This window comes from Uloborus diversus, chromosome 2 (genome assembly GCF_026930045.1).
Source record: "Uloborus diversus isolate 005 chromosome 2, Udiv.v.3.1, whole genome shotgun sequence".
Lineage (NCBI taxonomy): Eukaryota > Metazoa > Arthropoda > Arachnida > Araneae > Uloboridae > Uloborus > Uloborus diversus.
The window spans coordinates 23,592,626-23,619,293 of record NC_072732.1 but is presented as its reverse complement, the minus strand read 5'-3'; the positions used below and the strand labels follow the sequence as shown (position 1 = coordinate 23,619,293).

Here is a 26,668-nt window from a genome sequence, read left to right as displayed (position 1 = left end):
CCTACTTTCTACAAAGTTAATTTTTAATCTTTACTAATAATAAAGCTGAAAGTCTCTCTGTCCGGAGGATGTCTTGATGTCTGGATCTCTGTGACGCGCATAGCACCTAGACCGTTCGGCCGATTTTCATGAAATTTGGCACAAAGTTAGTTTGTAGCATGGGGGTGTGCACCTCGAAGCGATTTTTCGAAAATTCGATGTGATTCTTTTTCTATTCCAATTTTAAGAACAAAACTATCATGAATTATGAAATTATCATAACGTGGAACCGTAACATGGGCACAAGCCAAGTGGCGAGATACGAAATTATCATAACGTGGAACTGTAACGTCGGTACAAGCCAATTGGCGAGAAAATTCACCATACATTATTTTTAAATATACAGGCGAACCAAAAGACCTTTAATTTTTGTATTACGGGCGAAGCCGTGCGGGTGCCACTAGTTATATATAAAAAAAGCTGTAAAATACATTATTAAACAATAGCTTAAAATGCAATTTCAGATTTAATGCATTATTTAATAATTTTACCCTCTTAATTATACTGATGTAATTTTGAACTATTGAGTGAGACAAGGCACAAATCATAAAAAAAGACCTTTTTATTTCATACGTATATAATTCCCTATGGAGCTTTGTTTGCTTCTTGATTTTCAATTTAAACAGCCCTACTTTCTACAAAGTTGATTTTTAATTATTAAAAAAAAATGCTCTTCTGTAGTGAATCATGAGCAGGGCCGGATTTAGACTTAGCAAGGCCCTAAGCTACTTCAGGTATGGGGCTCCTTTTATAGTTTGAACAACGTTTCTCTCGGTGGTTTAAGAGGCGATTTTTTATTTATTTTTTAACCTTTACCATGTTTGTACGTTTCCTCTTATACATACAGCAATACTTTTATTTTGTTGATCATGTTTTAATGTGTTTTCTCTGATGTCTTGTTATGGTTTGACCTTAAAAGGGGGAACGGTTCTCAGCTGGAGGAAATTTTGAAAAATAAATACAAATTTCTGCATTTTGATGCCTTATAAGATGTAGTTGGAATTACAAAAATATCAGGATAGAAATAGGCAAAATAAACTTTTTTAAAGTTATATACTCTTTCGAAAATTAAGATAATGCACAATAAAAATTATTTTTGATTAGAAAAATCAATGACAGCAGTTGATAGAAAGAAAGAGCACAAGAAGGGAAAAGACAATGTACTTGCTCACATCGGCTTTTGGTACAATTGGTTTTTAATCACCCCTCCAACCCAGCGACAAATACAACAATGAATGAAATATGAAATAATCAATAGTAAAAAATGCTTTAAAAGAAATGATGTACAGTTTTACAAAATCGATAACAGGAAAGTAACATACTGCCCATTTGAACAATTCATAATTTATGCACTTGATAAGAAATAAAATTGTAGCCCAGTTTGCAGAGGATTTTCAAAAACTTATCTATTTTCAAGGACTCAAGAACAATTAAAACTATTTTACGCACTTCATTTGTACTTTCAAGTCTGATATTTTAGTACTTGATTGTAAATTTTTAAAGTCATGTTTTAACTTTGTAAGAAACAGCTATTTTAAATTTAAAAGAAAAAAGAAACTATAGCTTTCTCATGACAACAACTTTGCTTCAGCTGCAAGTGGGGCAAAGAACGAAAAGGAATAGAAGTAGTGTATTTTTCTTCCCGTGCTGAACAGATTGACAATATGCAGAAGAAGTAAGGTAAAAGCAAGCAATAACAAAAAAATTTCCAAAACACTGCATTTGAAATTATATAAATAGCAAGATATAAAACATGTGAGTCACAAAAATTTGTAATATGTTTTAGCAATGTGAGAACCATGGTTTTTACATTTTTGGTGCAGTATATGTAGCAAGGAGCTGAATTTGATTGACATTTCTTCTACTTACCCCCTCCCATTTGTGGTTTGTAGCCACACTTTTCCGAATTTTCAAGGTTTTCAAGCACTAGAAAATGAAATTAATTTTTCCAAGTACTTTTCTTTTATTAAAAAAAAAAAATGAATCAGGTTAATTTTCGGTAGTTGGGGGCTCTGACAAAGCGGGGGCCCTAAGCTGTAGCTTGCTCAGCTTGTACATAAATCCAGGCCTGATCATGAGTGAGAAAGAAATCATTTGTAGAACTCCTTATTTTTAACCACTCTCTAACTTGAAGTGGGCAACTTATTCCTACCACCTTTGATACATTGAAGAGCACTTTATAATTCTTTGCTATATGTTTAGGTTGTGTGCTCCTAATCAATCCTAATATATATATGTGCGTGTGTGTGAAAATATTTTTTAAACATTAGAATTGAAGTAAATATAGTTCAAGTTGGGTGTAGTGACCTCGTTTCTAGTAGCAACTCTAGTGTAACATCAGGAAATTCTGGATCCTTCACTCCTCTTAAGATTTAAATGTTAATTCCCTATAATGGTATTTGGCTCATCAGAAATGCTCAGCTCTCTCTCTTGAATAACAGGGTTCAAGTGTATATCTCTCTTTTCAGGACTAGCCTACAAAAAAATGAATAATGCAGAAGATGCTTTAGAATCATTTTACAAGCTACATGGTATTGTTCGGAATCATCCTCAAGTTATTTACCAGATAGCCAGTTTGTATCCTTCAGACCAAATTAAATACTGTTTCATTCATGTGTAAATTAATTTAAATGCTTTAAAATGAATTAAAGTATTCATTTAATCAAAAATATATTGATTGTTTAATTTTAGTGTATTCAAGTAAGAGAGACCAGAGTTGATTTTTTCCAGCTTGAGTCTTTCATTAATTTTATGTCATTTGCTGCATATATAATTCTTTCGCCTTATGTTTATATGCAGGGGTGCCCATCCTTAGGCCCTGATTGCCACACAGGCCATGGCCCTATCTTGCAAAGGATCCCCAAATTTCTTTAAAATTATGCAAAGCATTATTATTATTATTTTTTTTTTTTTTTTTGAAATTTACATGTATAAATAAAATAATAATAATAAAAATAATGACTTGTTAATTGGAAAAAAACTTCCTTAAAGGAGAATTTTTATTCATTCTGCCAGTTGTGAATTTACCATGTCACAATTATGAGCCCCCCCCCCCCCCCCAAAGAGGATTCATAAATTCACATGATAAATAATTTACATGAAAATTTATGATAGACGATGAGGCCCCCAAAAATGCATTTCAATGGGCCCCAAACCTGTAAAACAGCCACTGCATTCTGCTATAGTCTTCAGGGGGCCTCCAAATTATTGTAGGCCTAGGCCCTCTCTTTTAGTCAGTTGAGTCCTGCTCCCCCCCCCCCAAAGCAGTGGCACATCCCTCAAAAATGAGAGCCTCCCCAGAAAAGAGAAAATATCCCTTAAAACAGCCCCCCCCCCCCCCTAAAATTTCCATGTAGCAGTCTGAACAATCTTTGGTGAGTACCCCTGTCATATGTACATTTTGTAAATAATATAGTGTTTCTGGGGTAAAAATAAATAAGTGGGTCAGTTGTTATAACTGCCTCGTCAACGAATATGTTAGCATTAGTAACTGACATAATGTGCACTTAAACTATAAATAAAAATTTATTGTCTAGTTTTACTTAGTGCTAGGACTGTATAAAGTTAATAAGCAGTCATTGCATAGTAAAAACTTGTTGAAGCAAGAACCCCAGCTTTTGCTGAAGTGCAATGATGTGATATTAATGGTTTTACTCTCAAATTTTGGAATATCTACTAGCTTGTAGTCCTTACAATGCCTAATCAGATATGAACAGCTGGAAGACATAGATCAAGCATTAGAATGGTTTGTTATTTATGCTATTTCCTTGCTATTTTTAAAAAAAATGTTTGAAACACTTTCAGAATCAGAGCCGTCACCAGAAAGAGAAGTCCTTAAAAAGCAGTTGTGTGCCATCTTTTATGACATCGGGGGTTTGGAAGGAACTTTCCACCAAAAATTGTTCGAAATTGGAGTCTTGAAAATGTCGTTGTTGGCCATCTTTGGTAGCATTACGAGTTTTATTGGGTCAGGAGCTGTCTCTCAACTTTTCGGTATTGAGTCTTCAAAAACGCAATAGAAAGAACCATTTAAAGACACTGGGCTAAGGCATAATGTTCGAAACTCTCCCTCTGAAATATGTTGATATTAAAGTTGCAAAAACATAGTTTAAGATCATTTTTTCATGTTAGAAAAAGGTGATGTTTTGTAGTCTTTCCACGAAAGTTGTTTGGAATTGGAGTCTTAAAAACGTAATTGCAGGATGACTGATAATATAGGCAAAAGAATGGGATTCATGGAATCTTCCTCAGTGTTTTTTCGTAATTAAAGCTCCAAAAATTCAAAGTTTTTGACGATCTTCAATCACATTGGAGAGAGGGGGTTCAGGGACTCTCCTCTAGAAAAATTTTGGAATTAAAGTCGTAAAAATACAGTTGTTGGCTATTTTTTGAGATGAAGTTTTTTTTTGGGGGGGGAGGGGGATATTTGGTCGTTTGGTGGTCTTCTTCCACAAATTTTTCGAATTTACAAGCCTTTTGGGGTTGGGGATGATCGCCCCAAACGCCCTCCCCCTGTGGATCCGCCACTGCGCAGTGAGGATGAGCATTATCCAGCCTTAAGTCAGCATGCCTCTTCATTTGTTTTGAATAGCTCTCCGTAAGCGTTTCAACTTTTCACAATAAGAATCTGCCGTAATTGTTGTTCCCGGCTGCATAAACTCTAGAAGTAACACACCTTTTTGTTGCCATAATCTTACTGTTGTTGAGAGTTTGCTTGAATTTTATGGGTCATTCGGTGAATTAGTGTGCATCCATTGCATCGATTGTCGTTTCGTTTCGGGAGTATCATATTGAACCCATGTTTCATCACCTGGCACAATGGATTTCAAAAAATCATTTTCATCAACATTGTAATGCTCAAGAAATGACAAAGCTACAACCATTCGAAGAATTTTTTGATTATCAGTCAACATCCTTGGGACCCAGCGAGCACAAAGTTTTCTGTAGCGCAACCGTTCTATAACTATAGAATGTAGGGACAATCTTGAAACTTCTGGAAATTGCTTCGATAATTCACTTATTGTGAATTTTCGATTTTCCTTAACCACTTTGTCGACTTGTTGAACAAGGTCGTCTGTAGCCACAGACTTGCGTCCCTGACCCCCTTCATCATTCACATTAGTTCTGCCCTCTTTAAATTTTCGGCTACACTTACGAACAACACCAGCACTCATTAAGTTGTCTCCTTATACACGACTTATTCTTCGATGAATTTCCGCTGCCCTGTTACCTTCTGCTTCCAAGAAATGAATAACACTCCTCAATTCATGTTTGGTGGGAGACTCGATAAAGACAACCATGTTTTCGTGTCTGTAGCTCAACAGGAAATGAAAGATTGGACTCGACAGTAACTGAGTGTTTGGACAGGGGTATGTGCAGTATCCTAGTATGCAAACCAGCCACCTGCCGATCACCTGGCTTTCCTACTGTGAAAACGGAGCTTGAAAAAAAAAACAACCTACATACATATTTTTAACAATGAAACATTCAGGAACCATTTAAATCTTTATCAGAAAAAGCCATGGAGAAAAATTAGTCTAATCAATTAATTTGTTTTTCAAGAAATAATATAGTTGCTTTTTAAAATAAATTTTTTTAAGGGAAAATTTGAACTTCTTATTTTGTAAATTATCTTTGTGGTGCACAAATACACTGTTCGACATTGAAAATACAACACCAAGAAGGTGTGTTCAGAAATGTATGCAAATTTTAGAGTAGACGTACATCAATGAGTTATGTAAATGATGTGAAATGCGCAGCTCTCCGACGCACGTGAAGTAAGATATAACTGGCAGAATGGGCAATATTTGTGTCGTCATTTCTGACTGGACAATTATCGAAGAAATTTTGTTTTTGTCTTGGAGGATACGTGTAACAGGAGAGAATGCCAGGCCGGCGTCAATGATGGCACTTCCAGCAGATAGACGATTTTACGAGGGGTATGGTGATCGGACTGAGAAGGGGAGGTTGGTACGTATGTCATATCGCAGTTGATACGGACATGGATGCAAGCACCATGCATCGACTGTGCCGAAGATGGTTGGAACAACGAAATGTGGCAAGATTGAGAAGGTGCAGGGGCAGCCAGAGTGACGTCAAAACGTGCGGATCGACGCATCCACCGTCAAGCTGTAGCAGACCCACAAGTCACTTGTTCCTCGATTCTGCAGCAGCTGCAAGATAGCCTGAATGTTCCTGTGTCAACCAGAACCATTTCCTGTCGTTTGGTTGCACGTGATCTGCAATCATGGCGTCCGCTAAGAAGACTGCCATTGACCCCACAACGCAGCAACATTTAATATGGTGCCGGACTAGATCGACGTGGTTGATAGAATGGTAAAATGTCGTGTTCTCAGATGAATCCCGCTTATGTTTATCCAGTGATAGTCGCCGCATGTGTGTGTGGCGTCGACTTGTAGATAGATCTAATCCGGCAGTAACTGTGGAATGTCCCACCGTACGACAACGTGGCATAATGGTTTGGGGCGCAATTGCGCACAATTCCATATCACCTCTAGTTCTTATTCAGGGCAATATGACGGCCCAACGATACTTGGATAATGTGCTGCGGCCGGTGGCAATCCCTTACCTTCAAGGGCTACCTAATGCAATTTTTCAGCAGGATAACGCCCGACCACACAGTGCTCGCATCTGCCAACATGCTCTCCAAGGCACACAGATGTTTCCCTGGCCACCATACTCTCCTGACCTGTCACCAATCGAACATGTGTGGGATGTGATTGGACGCCATTTGCAGACTCTGTCATTGCCTCGTTCAGAAGACTAACTGTGGCAAATGGTTGAAAGGGAATGGAGAGCCATCCCTCTGGACACCATCCGCACCCTTATTGACTCTATACCTAGACGTGTTTCTTCGTGTATCGCTGTCCACGGTGGTCCTACATCCTTACTGAGCCGACTGCGTTCTCGCTCTGTATTCTGCCTATCATTTTGAAATTAAGATCATTTATTATTCCTTGCTGTCTCTGTCTTTTTTCCAAATTTCATCCCTTTCTGACCATTCCTTCTTGGTGTTGCATTTTCAATGTCGAGCAGTGTAGAATTCCCTTTCTTTTTTGAATTTTTTGTTTTCACTGGTGTACTAAGGAATAATGCTATGTTTGACAAAGATATCAAGCCTGAAAATGGGGAAATTTTTTTCAAAGTAAATGTAAAAAACAGTTGCATGCTTCAAAAAAAAAAGTATGACACCTCTAAAATTTCTTTAATTGTATTCATTATGATTTGAAGTTTTTTTTATGTAGTTTTAGTAACATACCATTTAAGAAATTAAAAAAAAAAAAAATAGCATTTTGAATTGTAAAAAGGGTTTCTTGTTGACATGAAAGTTAAGTGTGCAAGTTTTTATTGCAATTAGTTCTTCAGTTTTCCCCAATTTTTAACCCCCAATGCTATAAGGAGTAATAAGTTTTGATGTATGTGTGTATTTGTCTGTGATTGGTCCCACTAGATGGGGCTGACGCTTTCAGGCCTTGACAGTTATGACTTTTCTGTGTTAAACCAATACAAGTATGATCTGCTCTGTGCATCCACCAATCAATGACAAGTTTCTAAGTTGGTTTATTCTTGATTGAACGTCGCCCATTTTGACTGCAATAGGCGTTGAACAGAATCCTGTGCGTCCACTAATCAATCGCAACGTAATGAGCAAATTTACAGTATTAGATCTAATTGAAAGATCGGAATTTTCTGCCTCTGATGGAATGTGTTTGGAATTTCCAAGTTATATAGAACTCGAGTTATAACATTTTCAAGCGGATTTTAAATACAATCTAAGCTTTTATTCACGCAAGTGGTAAAAATATCACTGTTGCCTCAAAAGGAGAAAAAGCTCAATGATTTCAATTTTTTTGCTGTTGCCAATTTCTATTTATTAACACATAAAATACCCGTGATTTATTTTAGAATATAAGAAAGGTCTTTAAAAGAATTTTTAATTTTTCCTCTTGATTCTGCTCTTTCAACTAAAAAATTTTACTAGTTGTGATTATCTTTCGCTTTCTGTATTTCCCATGTCATCTAGAAAAATTTAAATGTATGTAAATGTTATCTATATCCTGACCCACAGAGCGTATCTTAATATGAGGTTGGCGATCGGGGTCAGGGTTTTCTAAATTTTTTACTTAATATTAGTTTTTATTCAGGAAAAACTTTCATTAATTTCTGTGATGTGTGATTGACCTATCATTTACAGACATTTATTTTCTTTAAGTAATTTTATTAAGTATTTCTTTAGCAATATTTATTGCAATTGTTTAACATAGGTACCAGCAAGTCATTACATTAGTACCAACAGATCCACATCTTTTGGCTAAGATTGGAGACATGTACGAAGCTGAGTCAGACAAGCAGCAAGCATTTCAATACCACTCTGATGTATGCATACTTAAACTTTGTAAAACTTATTTTTTAATTTTGTAAAAATATTTATGTATGATATTAGAATTTCTTTCATACAGTCATTTCTTCATTCAAATGATTCAGTGCATTGTTTTCGATATTTTTCTTTCTATATATATATATATATTTGTCTATTATTATAAAAAGGGATTTTTAATTTTGAAAAATATTGCCTTCTCAACTGTCTGCATCTATAGTGGACTCTCTTTATCTGGACTGCAATGTGAACACCCCAATAATTTGAACACGTTTTGATGGTCTCGGGGAGCACATATGCATTAATTCCATCTCCCTCTCCTCCTGAACACCCCTCCCCTGATGAACACCTCCATAATCTGTTCATTTTTAATTGGACGTTCAGAATAGAGAGGGTCCAATGAGCAAGTTATTCCTGCAACTGTCAATTTTTCACCAGTTAGCTTTCATTGCAAACATTTTCTTGGGAATCATAACTTTCAGTTTCAAAATGTTTTTTCTTCACAACACAGACTTTTAGATTTAGCTAATTATATGAGAGTTAAAAGGTTTAAGATGTGTAGCCTGGTGAAAGGGAAATTTAGAAGGGACATGATTCAGTTGTTTAAATTTATCAAAATGCAAGATGTTAATGTGTTAAACTTTTGCACGGAAAGCAGGATGAGCGATCATTGTTTTAAGCTATTCAGATCTCAGCCAAACCTAGAAATTAGGAAAATTACTATTTTAGTAGGGCTGTGGCACTTGGAACAGCTTTCCCCGAAGGAACTGTGATGAGCAAGGTGGTAGATAGCTTTAAGAGAGCCATTGATCTTTATTGAGAACAAATAATTTGATTAGTACCAGAGGTCACACTTGTATTTGCATTAGAGCTTAATATTTGCGAAAAAGTTGGACGATAAATTTTTTTTCTCTGTATTTAAAATCACTCACATTAGTTTAATATTAGTGTCATAAATTGGCAATGCAGTTAACCTTCACTAATCCAGACCTTATTAAACTGGACTTTGCTTAATCTGGACAGCCATTTAGATGCACATAGAAAAAGTCAGTTAGTGCAATGATGTATTTTTGATGACCGTATTTTGTATTTTTCTCTTATGCAGTTTAAAATTTTATTCTCTTGAATTGTAAGTACAATTTTTACTGTGTAGAGTAGTTTGTTGATGCACCTTCACTCAATTTCATAGGTTACTTTGTTTAATCCATACTTTCATTAATCCAGATGACCTGGAGCTCTTTTTAGTCTTTTTAGTCTGTAACTTAATGATCAATATAAACTTTTGATCAGTTACTTTTAATTAACTGCACAATTGACTTGAACTATTAAGCTAATATTTAATTGTCTTATTTTATTTTATTTTTTTGTTCAATTACTTGGAGATTAGTACTACAGTACAAACTCGATATCTCGAATCTCTCGGGACGACGAAAAATTTCAGGATATCGAGTTTTCGAGTTATCAAGGTTTTAAAAAAATTACACTAGTAACTCTCGCAACTACACACGTACACTATATGCATTTATATATGTACTATGGGACCACTTTGATTTACAATCAATAAAGTATTCTTCACTATTTTAATAGATTTGAAATTTTAAAATTGTTGAAAGTGCACAGAATGAGATTTTAAAATGAACAATAATTTCAACTTTGTTTTTTCACTTAAAAATTCTAATTTTATCTTGAACCAGTAACCTTACATTAAAAAAGTTTTCAGCAGTCATTTTGTAGGCGTTAAAAATGTAGAATGATGAAAATGAGGAACGCATTTTCTGTTTTCTCTTGAAAACTGACGGACGAAAAATCGACTTCCTTTCTTCAAAGTGGACAACATGTTCGAGAGAAATGCACAAAGATTCTAAACTCTGGGGGAAACACAGCACCCCCTCGTACCAACACTCCCCTATTATCTTGCTCCAATCCCCTATTCACAAAATTTCCAAGAAAAGGGATGATAAACGTTAAGCAATTGTCCCTGGGGAACTGGTTTTATTACAAAAATTGCCAAAGAAAAACAACAATTGAAATCTGCTTCTGTGCAAAAATTTCGACATATCAAGGGTTTCGAAAAATAAATTTCAAGATAACTATGGAAAATACATGGGGGCTTTTATAAGAAAACGCTGGGCAATTTTTTTTTTTTTTTTCGAGATATCAAGAGTTTCAAGATAAGGAGGTTTGAGATATCAAGGTTTGACTGCATCTATAATTTCTAGTTAATACTTCTGATGTAGCATCTGCAGCATCTACCATATTCTCGAGCGTTATTGAACCTTACAGCCGTGAAACAATTTTCTGCTTATTTTTGTCTCCTAAGTATTTAAAAAATAATAATTAATTGTGAAATCCATATGCAGTTTTAATTTCTAATACCTAATAAAATGTTCAGAAAGGAAGGACAATTTCTGGACTTTGTTATTGATCATTATAGTTATTATGTTTTGTTTTTTCTTAAGTAAATGTTTTCAATATGCAGTAAATTCTAAAAAAAAAAACATTCATAGGATAGTGGGTTTTTTCAAATGCGCCCACCCCAAAAAAGCTCAAGTGGGTTTTCTCAGGCTGGACTCGGTTTGGCAAACCCTGTCCAAACAAAGTTCGTGAATTCTTATTCTTGTTTAAATTTAAATTGTTTTGAACAAAACGTTTTTAAAACAATAATCCCTCTATGACAAATTTATAGATGGTAACATTTAAAGGCTCATAATGTTTGCCTTCAAGCCCTTAACCAATCCAAAATGTAATCTTGTATTTTGCATCCAAAGCTCTATGTGCGGAAAATATTAATAAAATCGGAAATAGCAGGTGTCATGTTTTGTATTATTTGACATGGATGGATTGTACTTCTATCTTATGTTAGTCCTAATAGTTTTTGTCTTAGTCTTATAGGTATTTCCCCTCTAATATGGAAATTATTCAGAAATTGGGTTCTTACTATATAGAATCTCAAATGTTCGAAGAAGCAATAAAATATTTTGAGAGAGCAGCTATAATTCAGTAAGTATGATACATAACAATTAACTTGTAGTTATTTTATTTAAAGTGTAAAATGGCATGCATGCTCTTGATGTAAGGGCAGTCAATACAAAATCATATTTTAGATTTTATCAATATTTTTTAAAACATAAAAAATTACAATGATCAAATTTTTTTTATCATATATCATTTTTAAAAAAATGCCAAGAAGTTATCTTTCACCTCTCAGTCATCAGACTTTTTTTGTTTTTCAATTTTTAAAGCAGAAAACATTGAATAATAATTTAAAAATAGCGGGATCTTTCTTTAATTAATTCTAGATAAAATAACAGTAATTGATTAAGTTTAATGCAATATTGCTAGAAAGCCCCAAAACCATATGCAACTAATACTGGAGAAGTTTTTTTTTTTTTTTTTTAACTTTTCAAGCGAAACTAAAATATAACATTTGATAGTAAGTTACCGCCCCTAAGCCTAAGCCCGGGGCGTATAACATTTGATGTTTTCTGGACAGCATTCTTATACTTCTTGCTTGTTGTAACCATAAGCGCATTAAATGTTCAGCTAATGCAATTAAAAGATTTGGATGTAATTTCTTGTACTTATTTTGTTATTTCCTTTTAGGAACATTTGAGCATAAAATGTGCATAAGGGTACGGTGATTCTCAAAATAAGACCTTTTTTAAAAATAAAATCTTAAAATATTGTTGTTAGTATAGTTTGATTAAAAAAAAGTTGGTGGGGGGGGGGGGGTGCTAATAAAATGTCCTGTAAACTTTACATGTTGTCAGCAGAGCTAAATATTAAAATTATCATTAAAAAATAGTAATAATTTTTCATGAGTATTTTATAATTGGCATGGACAGGAACATCCATGCTAATGTCAACTGGAACTTATATGAGATTGTAAACAACATAGTAATTGCAACAGCAAAATCTATTCTGTGGCATTTAAACGTACCAAAGTAAATGCAAATCAGTAAAATAAAACACAGTGTCTTTTTTTCCCTATGCCCAAAAACAAATCATATTGTTGCAAGGGCAGTAAATCCAAATAAAGTTGTTGCTTATGAGAAATATTTTTCAGACCAAATCAAGTTAAATGGAAATTGATGGTTGCTGCTTGCTTACGAAGAAGCGGAAATTATCAACAGGCTCTAGAAGAATATAAAACTATACATCGCAAATTTCCAGATGATGTAGAATGTAAGAAAATCTTTTTGTGAAAGATATATTACATTTTTTTCTTGATCAATGCAGTAGTGAATTTGAAATCCCAAATCATCAGTGATAGTACAACTGAGCTGCATACTACAACTAAAGCTGCAAGTTAGAATCTTTAATATGCAGTGCTCAAGAAGCATTTTTTTTTTTGAAATAGCTAATTAATTTGAATATTAATGAATTTAGTTTTACTAGACACAGTGTGGAAAATAAGTATTTCATTTTGAGGAGTAGTACTGCTGCTGATATTGAAGAGCAGTTCTGTAAAATTGAGCAGCAGTTTTGCGACATTTGCTAATTAACATTTTCAACAAGGAATCAAATAAGTTTTAAGAAATGTAATATTTAATGTGTGCATTTAAAAAGTTTTGAACAGTCACAAACTTTTGTCACTTATTTCTTTAAAATAGAACTGGTGCAAATGGCTGGTTTTATAAATACAGAAACATTTAGGGTATGAAAATTTCAAAAAAAAAATTAATGTACCCTATTAAAACGATAAAACCATTTATACCATCCACTATAATATTAAAATCTGTTCGCGTCCGTCTGTCTGTCTGTCTGTCTGTCTGAAGATCGATCTCCTCGAGAACCGCTGCGAATCAAGAGTCGAACGAGATACCGATCAATTCGAAATTTTCCAAAGAAAACAATAGAACCAATCTCGTAATTGTACGACTTTAATTAGCGGAGATATTAATTAAAACGTTAATCATCATAACGTTATTCAGGAATTTTTATTTCTTTCCTGTTGCCATTTTGCGTATGAGCAAATAAAATTCTAATAATTGTTTTAAAAGAGATTTTTTTGGCTGCTGTCCAAATCTTAAAACAACGTTTCCATCCAGAATTTCATTTCAAATTAGTTTAAAATTGGTTGCTCTATTCGGATATAGCCTTTATTTTATCGTCTGTCCTTTTTTTATTTTTTACATTCAACGTTCTTAACTCTTTTCAGCATATGAAAGTTGTTTCTTTAGCTATGTTTGTTGATTGTAGTGTAAGTTTATCATTCACCGGCCTCATATTTTGATACATTTAGGATGTGCGACTAATTATGTTTATTTTGTTGAACTTTTTCCCGTTACATGGGTGATATAGGCAGATTTAGGACTGAGTTCCTGGGGGGGGCAGGATTTTTTTTTTCTTTTTTAGCAACATTTTTACTGCCCCCCACTCTCATGTTTTGGTTTGTTTCCTGTGATGCATAAGTACATGCTTTACTTTTTTGTGTTTCGTTTTCATTAATGCGTGTTTTCATGCTGTCCTTTTTGAATTCACCTTAAGATAGGGAGTTGGTATCAAGAGAGTGACGCAGGACTCCAATTTTAGGGGGGCGGGGGTTTCTCCCCCGGAGGAAATTTTGTAAAATGGATATAAAATGCTGCATTTTGAAGTCTTATAAAGGTTAATTGGATAGACATAGAAATTGATAACTAGATTATACAGTTATACAGTATTCTTCAAACTTTGTAAGAAACAGCCATTTTAAGTTTGAAAAAAAAAAATAAACTATAGATTTCTCATTACAACAACTTTTTTTTAATTATAAGTAGTTCAGAAACGAAAAGGAATAGAGGTAGTGTATCATTTTTTTTCCTGGCTAAACAGATTAACAATATGCAGTAGAAGTAATTGGAGCCCACTTTGCTTAGGATTTTCAAATTCTTATCTAATTATTTTCAAGGACTCTAGAATAAATAAAATTATTTAACGCACTTCATTTGTACTTTCCAGTCTCTGATATTTTAGTACTTGACTGTAAATTTTTACAGTCCTGTTCTAACTTTGTGAGAAATAGCTATTTTAAATTTAAAAGAAAAAAGAAAACAGATTTCTCATGACAACAACTTTTCTTCAGTTGCAAGTGGGGCAGAAAACGAAAAGAAATAGAAGTAGTGTGTATTTTTTTCCGTGCTAAACAGATAGACAATGTGCAGAAGAAGTAAGATAAAAGCAATCAATACAAAAGAATTCCCAAAATACTGCATTCGGGATTGAATAAATAGCAAGATATGAATCATGTGAGTTACAAAAATTTATTTCAAATAATATTTAACAAACATGAGAACCATGATTTTTACATTTTTAATACAGGATGTGGCAAGCAGCTGAATTTGACATATTTTGGCATTCCTCCCCCTCTACCATTTGTTAGAAATTTTAAAATTTAAGGTTTGTAGCCACATTTTTCCAAATATTCAAGGTTTTCAAGCACTTAAAAATGAAATTAGTTTTTTTCAAGCAATTTCCATTTTTTAAGGAACGAATCATGAATTTTTTTGAGGGGGAGTTAGGAACCCACTTCAAAACAGGGGCCCTAAGCAATAGCTTGTTTACCTTATAGGCAAATTCGGCCATCTTTGTAATTCACTCTTACCTGCAAATTTTTGCTTAATTTGTTTGAAATTTTAACGAAAATTCGTCAGTTTTTACGGTTAAAGGATTTTTACGAATTTAACAATCTTTGTTAGGTTTTTATAGACTTTTATAAAATTTCAGTTAGTTTTTCCAAAACTTTTGATGACTCAATGATTTGGATTTCAATAATGACAAGGTCTGACTCACTTAGACTTAGATGATTATGACTTACCTTACTTTTTAAACAGTATTTGTAAAGTAAGTAAAATTGTACTCTAAGTAAAAAGATTCATGTAATCAGAACACTCAGATAACTGAAATTTATTCAGTTTGCAGTAGTATTTATTTTCTTTCTCTCTCTCTCTTAAAAAAAGAGAAGGAAAAAAACTTTGTTTTTTGTTTTTTAGAATTTCTCAAAAGGCCAATTAATCTATCTACTAAGAACATAAATATTATGCATAAATTTTAAATATACTTGAAATGTGGACACAAATCATAACGAGTAGATCGTTCTGTTAGCGCTAATAGGGGGGGGGAGTTTTTTAACCTTTGCTTTAGGTTCCAATTTGTTAAAATAATCGTCAATTATTATACGTGTTGCAGCTTAATGTATAGCTCGTTTAGCTTATATTTTCATTCATATACTTGCCCAAATGGTTTTCAGTCCAAAATAGTGAATTTAGACACATTTTCAGCACCCCTGTGACAGCTGTACTATTTGTATTTAATGTTCGTCCCCCCCCCTTTTTCTTTTCTCCCATCAGAAAAGGACATTTGCTTTTTTCTTCATTTTCATTGAGCTATTCAAAAAAGAAAAAGTCATGATTATTTTGTTTTAAGATTTTGGAAGATGTGTTGTTACTATATAAAGTCCTCCCAAAACTGGGGGGGGCATTGCCCCATATGACCCTCCTATAAATCCACCCATGCCCTTCTGAACTATTCAAAAAAGAATTTTTTTTTAAAAATATTTGGAAGATGTGTTGTTACTACATAAAGTCCTCCCAAAACTGGGGGGGCATTGCCCCCCTCTGCCCCCCCATAAATCCGCCCATGATGGGTGAGTTTTCGAATTGCAATAACTTTCTTTTTCTTTCCTGTTTCTACTTTTGAAATACAGTTTGTATCGTTAAAAGAACATGTTAAATTAAGATTGTTTGGATTTCTTTAAGTGAAACAGAGTTGAACAAAAAAATTCTTTTTAAGGATTTTAACTAAAGCTATCTTGGAATCTGATGACTTGGTACATAATTAATGCTTATTGGTATTTATTTAGTCTTGGTGCTTTAGTTTCACATAATCAATCAAAATGTGTCTGTCATTTTGTGTAAAAAGATGATCGTAATTGTACATAAATATTTCAGATATAGTCTATCAGATTTAATTCAGTTTAAAGTGACCAGAGATTATAGTTGATAATGCATATATTTTCATCTTTTGTGCTAATTGAAAATATTCATAACTTGTATCATTGATAACTATGATTAACGTTAAAGAGAATTTTGACAAAAATATGCTCTACTGGTGTTTTACAAACCTTGCATTACGCGTATTTATTTACTTCTTAGCGCTTTAGAAACTGATGTCAGAGTAATACAAAAACATCAATTGGACATCTCTTTCATTTTTTAAGTAGCCCGTGCAACGCCGGGCACGCAGGCTAGTTTTTATTAATAAAAGTTGTCATTTAAAATCATTAAATACACTGCTTAGACATTTTTTTAAAAAAATATTTGCAAAATTTTTGATGCAATTTATAATGCTGTATCTTGTTTCATACGTTTTGAATCGCAAACTGCAATGCGATACCGCTTATTTCCTAGGTTGATCAGGCATACTTTATTAACAAAAATTGCCTCCCTCATCAATATATTCCTTGCAGTTAATGATTCCCCCCTTCATAGCAAAATAAAAAAGATTTGAGTAATTCAGTGATGAAAGAACAGCTGAATAGTCGGGATATACTATTCAAGGTAAAACTAATATTTTTTTATAAAAACTTTGAGGATCAAACTGTTGCTTCACATAAGAGAATATTGTTACATCAGTAAAAGAGTGCAGGTTTGTTTTTTCTTTTGAATAACGGTCAACACTTCCATAAAACTATAGTTGGGCAAACTTAACCTGGCAGTGTCGCAATGCTATGATTAGGATCTGAGTAGCCTTCACTGCTACCAGGTTGGGTTTGCCCCAACTCTAGTTACTTTTTTTATTTATTGTGCTACCATTCTTCAGGGACCAGCCATTAGTATACTTTATTATCTATCATAGTATAATTTCCTAATTTTAACCAATTTGCAGAAATGAATTGCTATGCACACCAGTTTTGGGTGCCAATCGCTACTGGGGGTGGCCCAGTAGCAAATTTTTTCACTGATCTTGAATGTTATATTTCAAACAGTGATACCAGTATTTTCAAAATTGGTATATAAATAGGAACAGGTGCTCATTTGTTTTTAGAGTTAATCCCTCGAAGGGGGTGACACTATCAAAAGTTTACTTTCATTGAGTCTGATATCTTGAGAAGTAATGCAAGAATGTAATCAAAAATTGTTACAGGCATGCTCTCCAATTGGAATAGATGCACCAAGGTTTTGGAAGAACCATTCCTAGGGATTGATGATTTTAAGATAGGTTTCATGCAAAAGATATAAAAAAAAAAATGTTTCATGATTGCCCCCTGTTGGGAATTCCAAATAATATTATCAATTATTTGTTTATTCTGATATATTTGGCTTTGATTAAATCCCTATTTTCTTTTATCTTGCAAAGTCACAAATGCTAATTTCAAGGTATGTAACGTATTTCCCCGATCTTAGACACGTGCGTGCCTTACGTCATGAAATGACGAAGTTCCTTATCCGTTTGATTGGCCGCCGTTCTAACATCGGGAAATACGCATTTCACATGCAAATGACTCTGGCTGACTATATATGTTGCTTCTGTAGCTCAGTTGCTCTCTCTCTGTTAAGACGCCGTATTTTAGTTTCATAGTCAGCCAAGTCGGCTACTTGCCGTCATGCTCTCGATTAGGCATTTTATAACTGTAAACTTTATCTGCAAACCTTAAGTTTAAATAATTGAAACTTCGATTGCATAAATGATTCTTCATTTGTCATAATGCAAAATTTACAAATAATGGTTTTGCCTGTTTTACTAAACTATCTATGCTTCGAGAGATTTTATTTTGCAATATCATATTTCATATGTAAATAGCTCGCCCAGGATACCACTGTATCATATCACCAAGGAGGAAATCAAGTCATAATTTCAAATACAGGTATTGTTTTCTGAAAAGGACTCCAGTTACACTCTGCAACTAAAACATGCACTAATTAAATTAGTCATTGGTGTGATAACTTCATTGATAAAACCTCATCGCACAATACCCCCCACCTAACTGCAAGGCGCAACCCCCCCCCCCCAAATGAGAAAAACACCTTTCTTAGAAATTTCAATGGTGCAGTCTCTGCCATGATCTCCCCCCCCCCAGGTGGGCACTTCTGATGACATATTAGTTCTTTTAAATGTTTGGAAAATTAAATACCTTACATATCCCTGCAAAAAAAAGAGCATATGATACTTAATTTACTTCCAGTAACTGCAATCCTTTTCAAATGTCTATTGTTTTACTAGTTGAAAAATAAATTACCTATTTGCATTCTTTTTCCCTTCTTAATTTTGCCCACATTAAGGTTTACGTTTCCTGGTGCGTATATGTTCAGACCTTGGTTTGAAGGAAGCCCCAGAGTATGCTGCAAAATTAAAGAAAGCGGAAAAAGCTAAGGAAGTTAAGACACAGGTATGCAATTTTATGAAGTTTGGTGTATGTTGTTTGAATATCATGTGCAGGATGAGCTTAAAATATGCTGATGATATGATTATGTTGTCAGAGAACAGCAAGTAGTGGTAGTCGTCCAGGAAGTTGGCGAAGCAGTAGCCGTGCCTCAAGGGATGGCTCTGCAAGCAGTTTGAGTAGTAAGCATAAATTTTTATTCATAAGCTATCCCTTGTTCTCCAAAAGTAGAAATAAATAAGTTAACAAATAAAATATAGTTAAAGGGAAGTTGATGTAAATGAGTATGATGACAAAATGATATATTTCATACTACAGATCTCGTAATGATTTAAAAAAAAAAATCAGGACTCATTATTAAAAAAAACAGGATAAGTCTAATATTCTTTAATATGTGTGTAGCATGTTTATGTATTAGATTTTTTATTATCTTTCCTATATCAATGAAAGATCTTAATAATGCTATTTAATCAATTTAATATTTCCTGAGAGTGGAAAATAGTATTAGAGATACTACACAGGTCAGAAATACTACAGAAAAAAAATGGTTGTAAGAATTCATTGAGGAATATTAATTAGTCAACAAAATCAAATAATCCTCCGAACATAATCCATCTTGAAAAAAAAAAAACTGACTTATTTTACCCCATTTGACCCCAGTATTCTTATACTTCTGTAATATACTTGCACTTATTGCATCGATGGTACAGTGGACGCCGGTTAATTGAATCAACTGCTTTAATGAATCAAATCGTCAAAAGCAGAACAAAATCCATGTTTATTGAATTAGCTGCTTTATGAAATCAAAACTATTTAGAACAAGTGTGATTCATATAACAGGGTTCGTACTCAATTTCGGAAATAAAATGAAGGAGTTTTGAAGGAGTAAAATGAGATTTTGGAGGAACACTTTTGGACTATCCTTAATGTTCTCACACTTCGTTTTCGACAGATTTGACCCCCTTCCATCACACTTTACCTTACTTCTTCCCTTGTCACATGTCCTATTTTTCATAAACATTTTGTTATAATAACTGTGTGATGTCGCTTTTTGTCACCCTCTCTCTCTTCCCCTTGTCACAATTTCATGAGCCCGTCTCCTCTTTAAGGCATGACATCACTTGTGGATGACTCTTTTTACAATGTCAAAACTGCAATTTACTAAACAATTGCTTTTTTAATCAGGGTTGGCCGGATTGGGCCCCAATTGGGTTGGACCCAATGGGTTTTTTTGAAAAAACCCGTTTAAAAAAACCCATTATTTAACGATCTTTTGGGTTTTTTTTAAAATTTTCTGAGAAGTTTTTAAAAAAAATTAATTGAAATACTTTCACAATTTAAACTTTTTTATTTGTTCTTGCCACAGACAATGGACATAAAAAATGAATTTTGAGCTTGAATAGTATTTCTTAACTCTTTACGGCATTAAAAAAAAATTCAAAGATTTTAAACAAATATGTTTAACTTTTTTTCTTTAACTGGTCAATAAATAACTCAAATTATCTTGACCAAGTCCTGTCATGTTTGATTTTCTCAATATTTGTAGATGGTACAGAGGAAACTACTCTAGCTAAAAGGCTTTCATGTGAAATATTTTCTGCAAACCAACACGTCACAAATCTCGAATAAACAAGGTATATTTTTTAGACATTAACAGGTTTTGCAAACGGCAGGACAGAAAACAGAATAAGATGTACGGTATTTTCATTATCTTACGACAAAAAAATTCAATATTTCTCTCTATACACAGAAATAGAAAAACAGGCAACATAAAATTCAAAGAAATGTCTTGATTAAGCTGGAATTCAGTAAAAAAGGGATTTAAACTACTTGAGGTTCTACAGTAGTTTTGCATGACAAAATGAAATACAATAAAGTAAAATGCAAAAAAAAAAAGAAAAGAAAAATGTAATTAAAAACGAACAAACGAACAATAGATTTTATCACTCGAGGAGTAACTTTGCCCTAACTGTTGGTAATCATGGAAACTAAAAAATCTGAAACTTCACCATTCTTGGGTTTCGTCCTCTTTTTTACTTTTCTTCAGAAAACGCTGGATTTTCCAGCTTTTTTTACCCCAAAACAATTTTTGTGCTTTGTCCATAAACTTACGCTACAGTATGCTCAAGCACCCCACATTTTCCATAAAAAAAGACAAAAAAAAAAAAAAAAAAAAAAAAAACCACATTTCTTTTAAAAAAACCAGCTTTAGTTGGGTTTTTTTTGTGTTTTATTTAAAAAAACCCAAAAAACCCTGGGTCCATGGGCTTTTTTTAAAAAAACCCGGGTTTTTGCCAACCCTGTTTTTAATGCAATCACTTAATATAGCACATCTACTTATGTATGTATGTTTTAAATATTTAAATATTAATTAGACAAAACTTTTGCTGCTGAGAGTGTGGTGGAGGAAAGAGCAATAATCATAAAACTTGAAAAAATAGCCAAGCACCATTTAAGCGTGATTTACTACACTTATGAAATGTCTTTGTCATCTAATAATATTTTCAAGTTTAATTTTTATGACTTCTATAATCAATTTGTAAATCATATCTTTATGGAGAAATATATATCCAATTATTACATTAAAATCATTCTTATATACCTCCGCCCTTGTGACGAAGTCAAGTTGTTGATTGAAGTATTTTGAATTACTGTCATAGAAGACAATTATTGAGTCTAGATCTAAACAAGAAGGAGTTTTAAAGGAGTTAAAACCAAAATGAAGGAGTTTGAAGGGCCCTTCAAAAAAATTTCCTAAATGAAGGAGTATAGGAGGAGTTTTGAAGGAGCGTATGAACCTTGTATAAGCGGCGGGCCGCTGTATTAATAAATAAATGGTGCTGATAATGGTGGAGTTCTCTCAATAAAAATATTTAAATTGTTTTACACTAAATATAAAACTATATAAACTGTAATCATTGGGATAGATTACATTTGAAGGACTCGGGGAAGAAATGTGACAAGCCACATGGAGTGACTTTATGATCAAAATTTTTGTTTTTCGTAAGTAAAACTGAAACAAACATGACAATGGATTATGTCATTTGAAGAAAATCCTATCTAGTTTTAGTATTTCAGAATTATAGAATGCATAATACCTTTGAAAATAATATGACAAATATTTTTTACTAGCTGTACCTGCAGGGCGATGCCTGTGCTAAGAATTTAAAGTAAGTCCTTTGAATAAAAAAAAATCCATGCCCCCCCCCCCCCCCCTCCCCCTGTTTTTACGCCAAGTTCGCAGCCTACGGCCGCTGTTTAAATAAATTTGGCAGCGGTATTAGTTAATCAATATCTATCTTTTTTGTATTTCTATACCTATTTCCAGTTGCGTTTTGTGTCATTCACCTTTTTACGCCAAAATTGCCGCCTTCGGTGGCTATCTACCTATAAGATCTATCTCTAATTTTTTTTATCTGTCTCTATTTATTTTAACCTCCTTTCCCATATCCCTAATCTGATCAAAGATCATTCAAAAACTGTGCTTTATTCATCTAATTAAATAGCGAAAAAAAAGCTCTCTTCTTGTTCCCCGTAGTTTGCAAAAAGTAGCGTTTGCAAAAAAAAAAAAATAATAATAATAATAATTAAAAATTAATATGCATTTTGACATCTGGAATACAAATTATGTTTTTCGCAATCACGAGTGTGTGTGTGAATGTAGGCGTGTGTGTTTGCGTCTGTGTGCAGGCATGAGTGTGTGTGTGGGTAGGTGTGTATGTATGTGTGTGTGTAACTGTGTGTGTGGGGGCGTATGTGTGTAGGATATTGACATGACCTGTAGACTGTTTTCGCTAGAGGAGCAACATCGTGAGGCTGGTCGACGGTGGTACTGCAGAGGGAGGCGGGAGGAAAATAAAACATCACATCATAACATAGGACATCGAAACAGTGAAATGAGAACAATAAGCAATGTGATTGCTCAAAAGAAAGAAACACCTCACTATTTTAATTAACTCAAGTATGCAAATATGTAACATAAAATAGATATAGCGAAACTTCCGGTGGAAGCGACCTTGCTGAAGTTTCATCCATTTAGTGTGCAAAATGAACTCTGGCCGATAAGCAATTGCGATTAAAAAACACGATACATCTAGGACAAAAATTAAATCCTGTATCCCGTACGAAAAAGAATTCTCCCCACCAGAAAAACAAAACAGTTAAAATACATGGTACATCTAGGACAAAAAGGAAATCCTGCACCCCATATCAGAGCATTTTTTAAGGAATTTTCACTAGGCGACATAAGTTTAAAATAATTAAATGGCTAACTGTTGCTATATATATATCTTTTTATATCCGTCGTGAGATCAAAAAACGTAGGGGACGTATGGAACTGGCTGCCCTTTAATTAATTCAAGTGTATCTTAAATACATACAAAGATAATAGGTTCAGCTTCTGGTTTATGAGTAAACCTTTAATAGATCTAAATATTGACAAAAAGGACCTGATTGTAAGTAATCGAGTTCGCTTATTAGATTACCGGGAAAAGAGAATATCTTGCTTTATAATATTAACTCCAAAATAAGGGGGTCCGGGGGTTTCTCCCCCGTAAAATTTTAAAATTTGTAGTCTTAAAAACGTATTTTAGACTATCTTTGGTAATGTTAGGGGAGAAATGGCTTAGTGGCGCTCCCCTGTCTATGGAGAGATTTCAAGGCCCTTCCCAGGAATTTTTTCTCATTTGTAATCTTAGAAATGCATTCTGTCTTTTGTAATATTAAGGGGTCTGAGGACCCCCCCCCCCCCCCCTCTTTCGCTCATTTTTCAAAATTGAAACCTTTTAAAAACGCAAATATTATCTCCAATTATGTAAAGAAGAGGGAGGTTCGGGGATTCTCCGGCGGAATTATTTTGCAATTGTAGTGCTAAAAACGCAGGTTAATACCATATTTTCATGATATTACGTGAAGGAAAGACTCAAAGCCCCACACCAGGAAATTTTTCTAACTTGCTGCCTTAAAAATGCATTCTAATTATTTTTGGTAATGGTAGGGGAGAAGAGGTTTGGAGAGGTCCTTCAGAAATTGGTTTAAATTGTAACTCTGAAAATGCTGTTTTAACAATCTAAGGGGATTTAAGAGGAGGAGAGATTGAAAGGCCTCCCATACGGGAACATTTCCCATCTCAGGAAAATTTTCTAATTTGTAAACTTAAAATCGCATTCTAGACTATCTTTGGTAAGGTTATGGATATAGATAATTAAAAAGAACACAAAACACACTGCATATTTTGAACAAAAGCAGTTTTGTTTGCTAAAGAAGTAATGCTGGAGTCAGATGCCTAGAGTGGCAGAATACATTTAACTCACTGGTTTCAAACTCAAAGGAACGTATTATCGCGATTCGTTCACTAATTTTTCCTTGATGGAATCAATAATATTTATTTTATTTATTTATTTTTTTTAATGTGTAGTTAAAATGAAAGAAATCATATGGCAATTTCTTGGAAAAACCACGATTATTAACGGAAACGGCACATCTTAACAAAGTCTAATCATATGTGTCGTGAGTTTTACCTAGTAAACAAGTTCTAAAATTCAATTCAAAAAAACAAAAGAAATGCATAATAACTCGATTAAAATTTGTAGCTTACTTAAAAGCAATGTTATCTTTCTAACAATATTATTTTAAAATATTTTTTTTCTTTTCATTTATAATTTTGACAGGCAGTGAAAATATGATACGTAGTAACACTCATGACGATGAATATTGTGCATTGTTATTTAAAAATTATTATTTTTTTATGCGATTCAAGGGACAAATTTATTCATAAAATGTATGATTTTTCGTAAAAATAAACATTTAAATACTTCGTTAAAATACTGTCATGTTGTCCAGTAACACTCATGACATTGAAGGTGAAAAACTTACTTTTAAAGTAAAATATCTCTAGTTGTATGAAATACTAAGCTCAAATGAGGCAGTGAGAAGCAAAGGGATGCAAGTGGACATTTTCAAGTTTCGAGTAAAGCGCGTATAAAGATTACGTCCTAAGTAGGCTCTCGTTAATTGGATTTTTTCTCTAAATCATGCTATACAGCAGCACCTACCAGGGCTACTAGTACCATCTCTTGCCCCAAGACAGAGAAGGGTTTCACTTACCATTTGCACTGGTTATCTCCAAATTTTTAATTTTGCCACTTGCATTATGTTGCTTCTCACTGCCTCGAATATGATTGTACCCTTAAAAATAAACTATTACAAGATATTTTTCCCGAAATAAATAAAACAATTGATGATATTTATGTTTGAAATTTTTCAAATGTTGTTTAGGCAAAAGTTTGGAAAATGACCCTGGTGATTTATTTCTGCATAACCAAGAACAGACGCATCAAATATGCACATTTGAAATGAAAAAGATGTGCTTGTTACAAATAAGAACATAGAGCAATTAGTATTTTTTAAATATGTCGAGGCGTGATACAAACGAACGTTTGGCTAGCATTTACCACTTTCTAGAAGACAAATACATGCATGGTTGCATCCAGCTTTTAGTTTCGGAGGGATCATATCCTCATTTATATAATAGCAAATGATCGAGTAACGCGCGTGTTTGAACAATGAAACTTGAGCCACGGCATGATAACTTGATAATATGTTTTAGTAATGTTTAACATGCTGGGAAAGACCTTACTGTGACAAGGCTGAACTCGATCCGGCAATTTAACAGTTTTACTGGTAAGATTGTTTCACTTCAGGGGAATAAAAAAAAGAAAAAATGGTCAAAAATGAACGCTACCTACTGGAGTTTTGGGTTAATCCACTGGAGTTAGGGTTACAATTTTAAGTATCAAAATATCACCAAACAGGCAATGGCTTCGTTCAAATGTAGAAGCAATTTCCACCCGTCATACCTTGACGGGCGATTTTCTAGTTAGTAAATAATATTCAGGAACTTATAGAAGTAGATTCATATTGACAGAAGGAATATTAAAAAAAATAAACAAATAAATAAATAAAACATTTTAAAATAAATTAATGAAAACTTTGTTATGAAACACAGAATGCATGTGTGTGGGGGTGGGGGCATTCAATTTACCGGACCCCCTTCAAAAGATTTTTCTGTATCCGCCCCTGCCCCATGCTACTGAGCGTTTATTCTAAAAAAAGTTATAAATGAATGTGGCAGGTTGAGGGAAGGAGGGGGGGGGGGGAGTGCGAACTAAACCATATGAACTAAAGTATTGTCCCGCCTCATCTCCAAAAACTTGCAATGTGGCCAATGAGTAAAAAAGGTTGAAAACCCCCTCTCTAAACCATATCCCGACATTCTTCTTATTTATTCAGACATATATTAAAATAAAAAGCGTATGTATTTGAATTAAATAACAAATTAAAATCAAAGCATAATCATTTATTTCTCTTACCTTTTTGATGAAGGAAAGAACAACGTTTCATGCTGAGTGGTGGGGTGGGGAGAGAAAAAAAAATCTGTCAACGAAAGCGCCTTTCGTTCGTAAACTCTTACTCTAAACTGCCCATTTTGTTCATAAGCCCTCAAGTTCCCGCTAAAAATTATCACACCCCGAGTGAATCACTGATTAGTCTGGAATTTACGACACTGAGTCTACCCGATGTACGGTACAATGATGACTGGATGGCGACAACGATTAGCACCCCTTAACCCACAGGGGATGACATGTTTTCGTAACCAGTCAGGCAATTTTAAACGAGTAGGAAAAAAAAAGAGAAAAACTGCTTTTGGTTGACGGCTGGAAAATGCCCGATGTAATTCTGTTGCTCAACAGGAAAGAAAAGAAAGGCTTGAAATCCTTTTACAAAAACGAGGAGTGGAACCGTTGTTGAATTTTCCAATGTCGCCCAGTAGTTTGATTTTGCATCTTCTAGGCGACAGAATTTTTTCACTA

At 33.8% G+C, this 26,668-nt stretch overlaps 1 protein-coding gene across 1 annotated transcript in view; it reads left to right on the top strand.

Moving 5' to 3' along the window:
- LOC129235119 (intraflagellar transport protein 88 homolog) overlaps positions 1-26,668 on the top strand; it is a 74,653-nt gene that overhangs the window by 42,083 nt on the left and 5,902 nt on the right. The window contains exons 17-23 of the mRNA XM_054868808.1: positions 2,508-2,616; positions 3,746-3,784; positions 8,325-8,436; positions 11,322-11,437; positions 12,504-12,622; positions 18,697-18,803; positions 18,895-18,980. Coding sequence (XP_054724783.1) covers positions 2,508-2,616; positions 3,746-3,784; positions 8,325-8,436; positions 11,322-11,437; positions 12,504-12,622; positions 18,697-18,803; positions 18,895-18,980 — 688 coding nt within the window. The remainder of the gene's footprint in view (positions 1-2,507; positions 2,617-3,745; positions 3,785-8,324; positions 8,437-11,321; positions 11,438-12,503; positions 12,623-18,696; positions 18,804-18,894; positions 18,981-26,668) is intronic.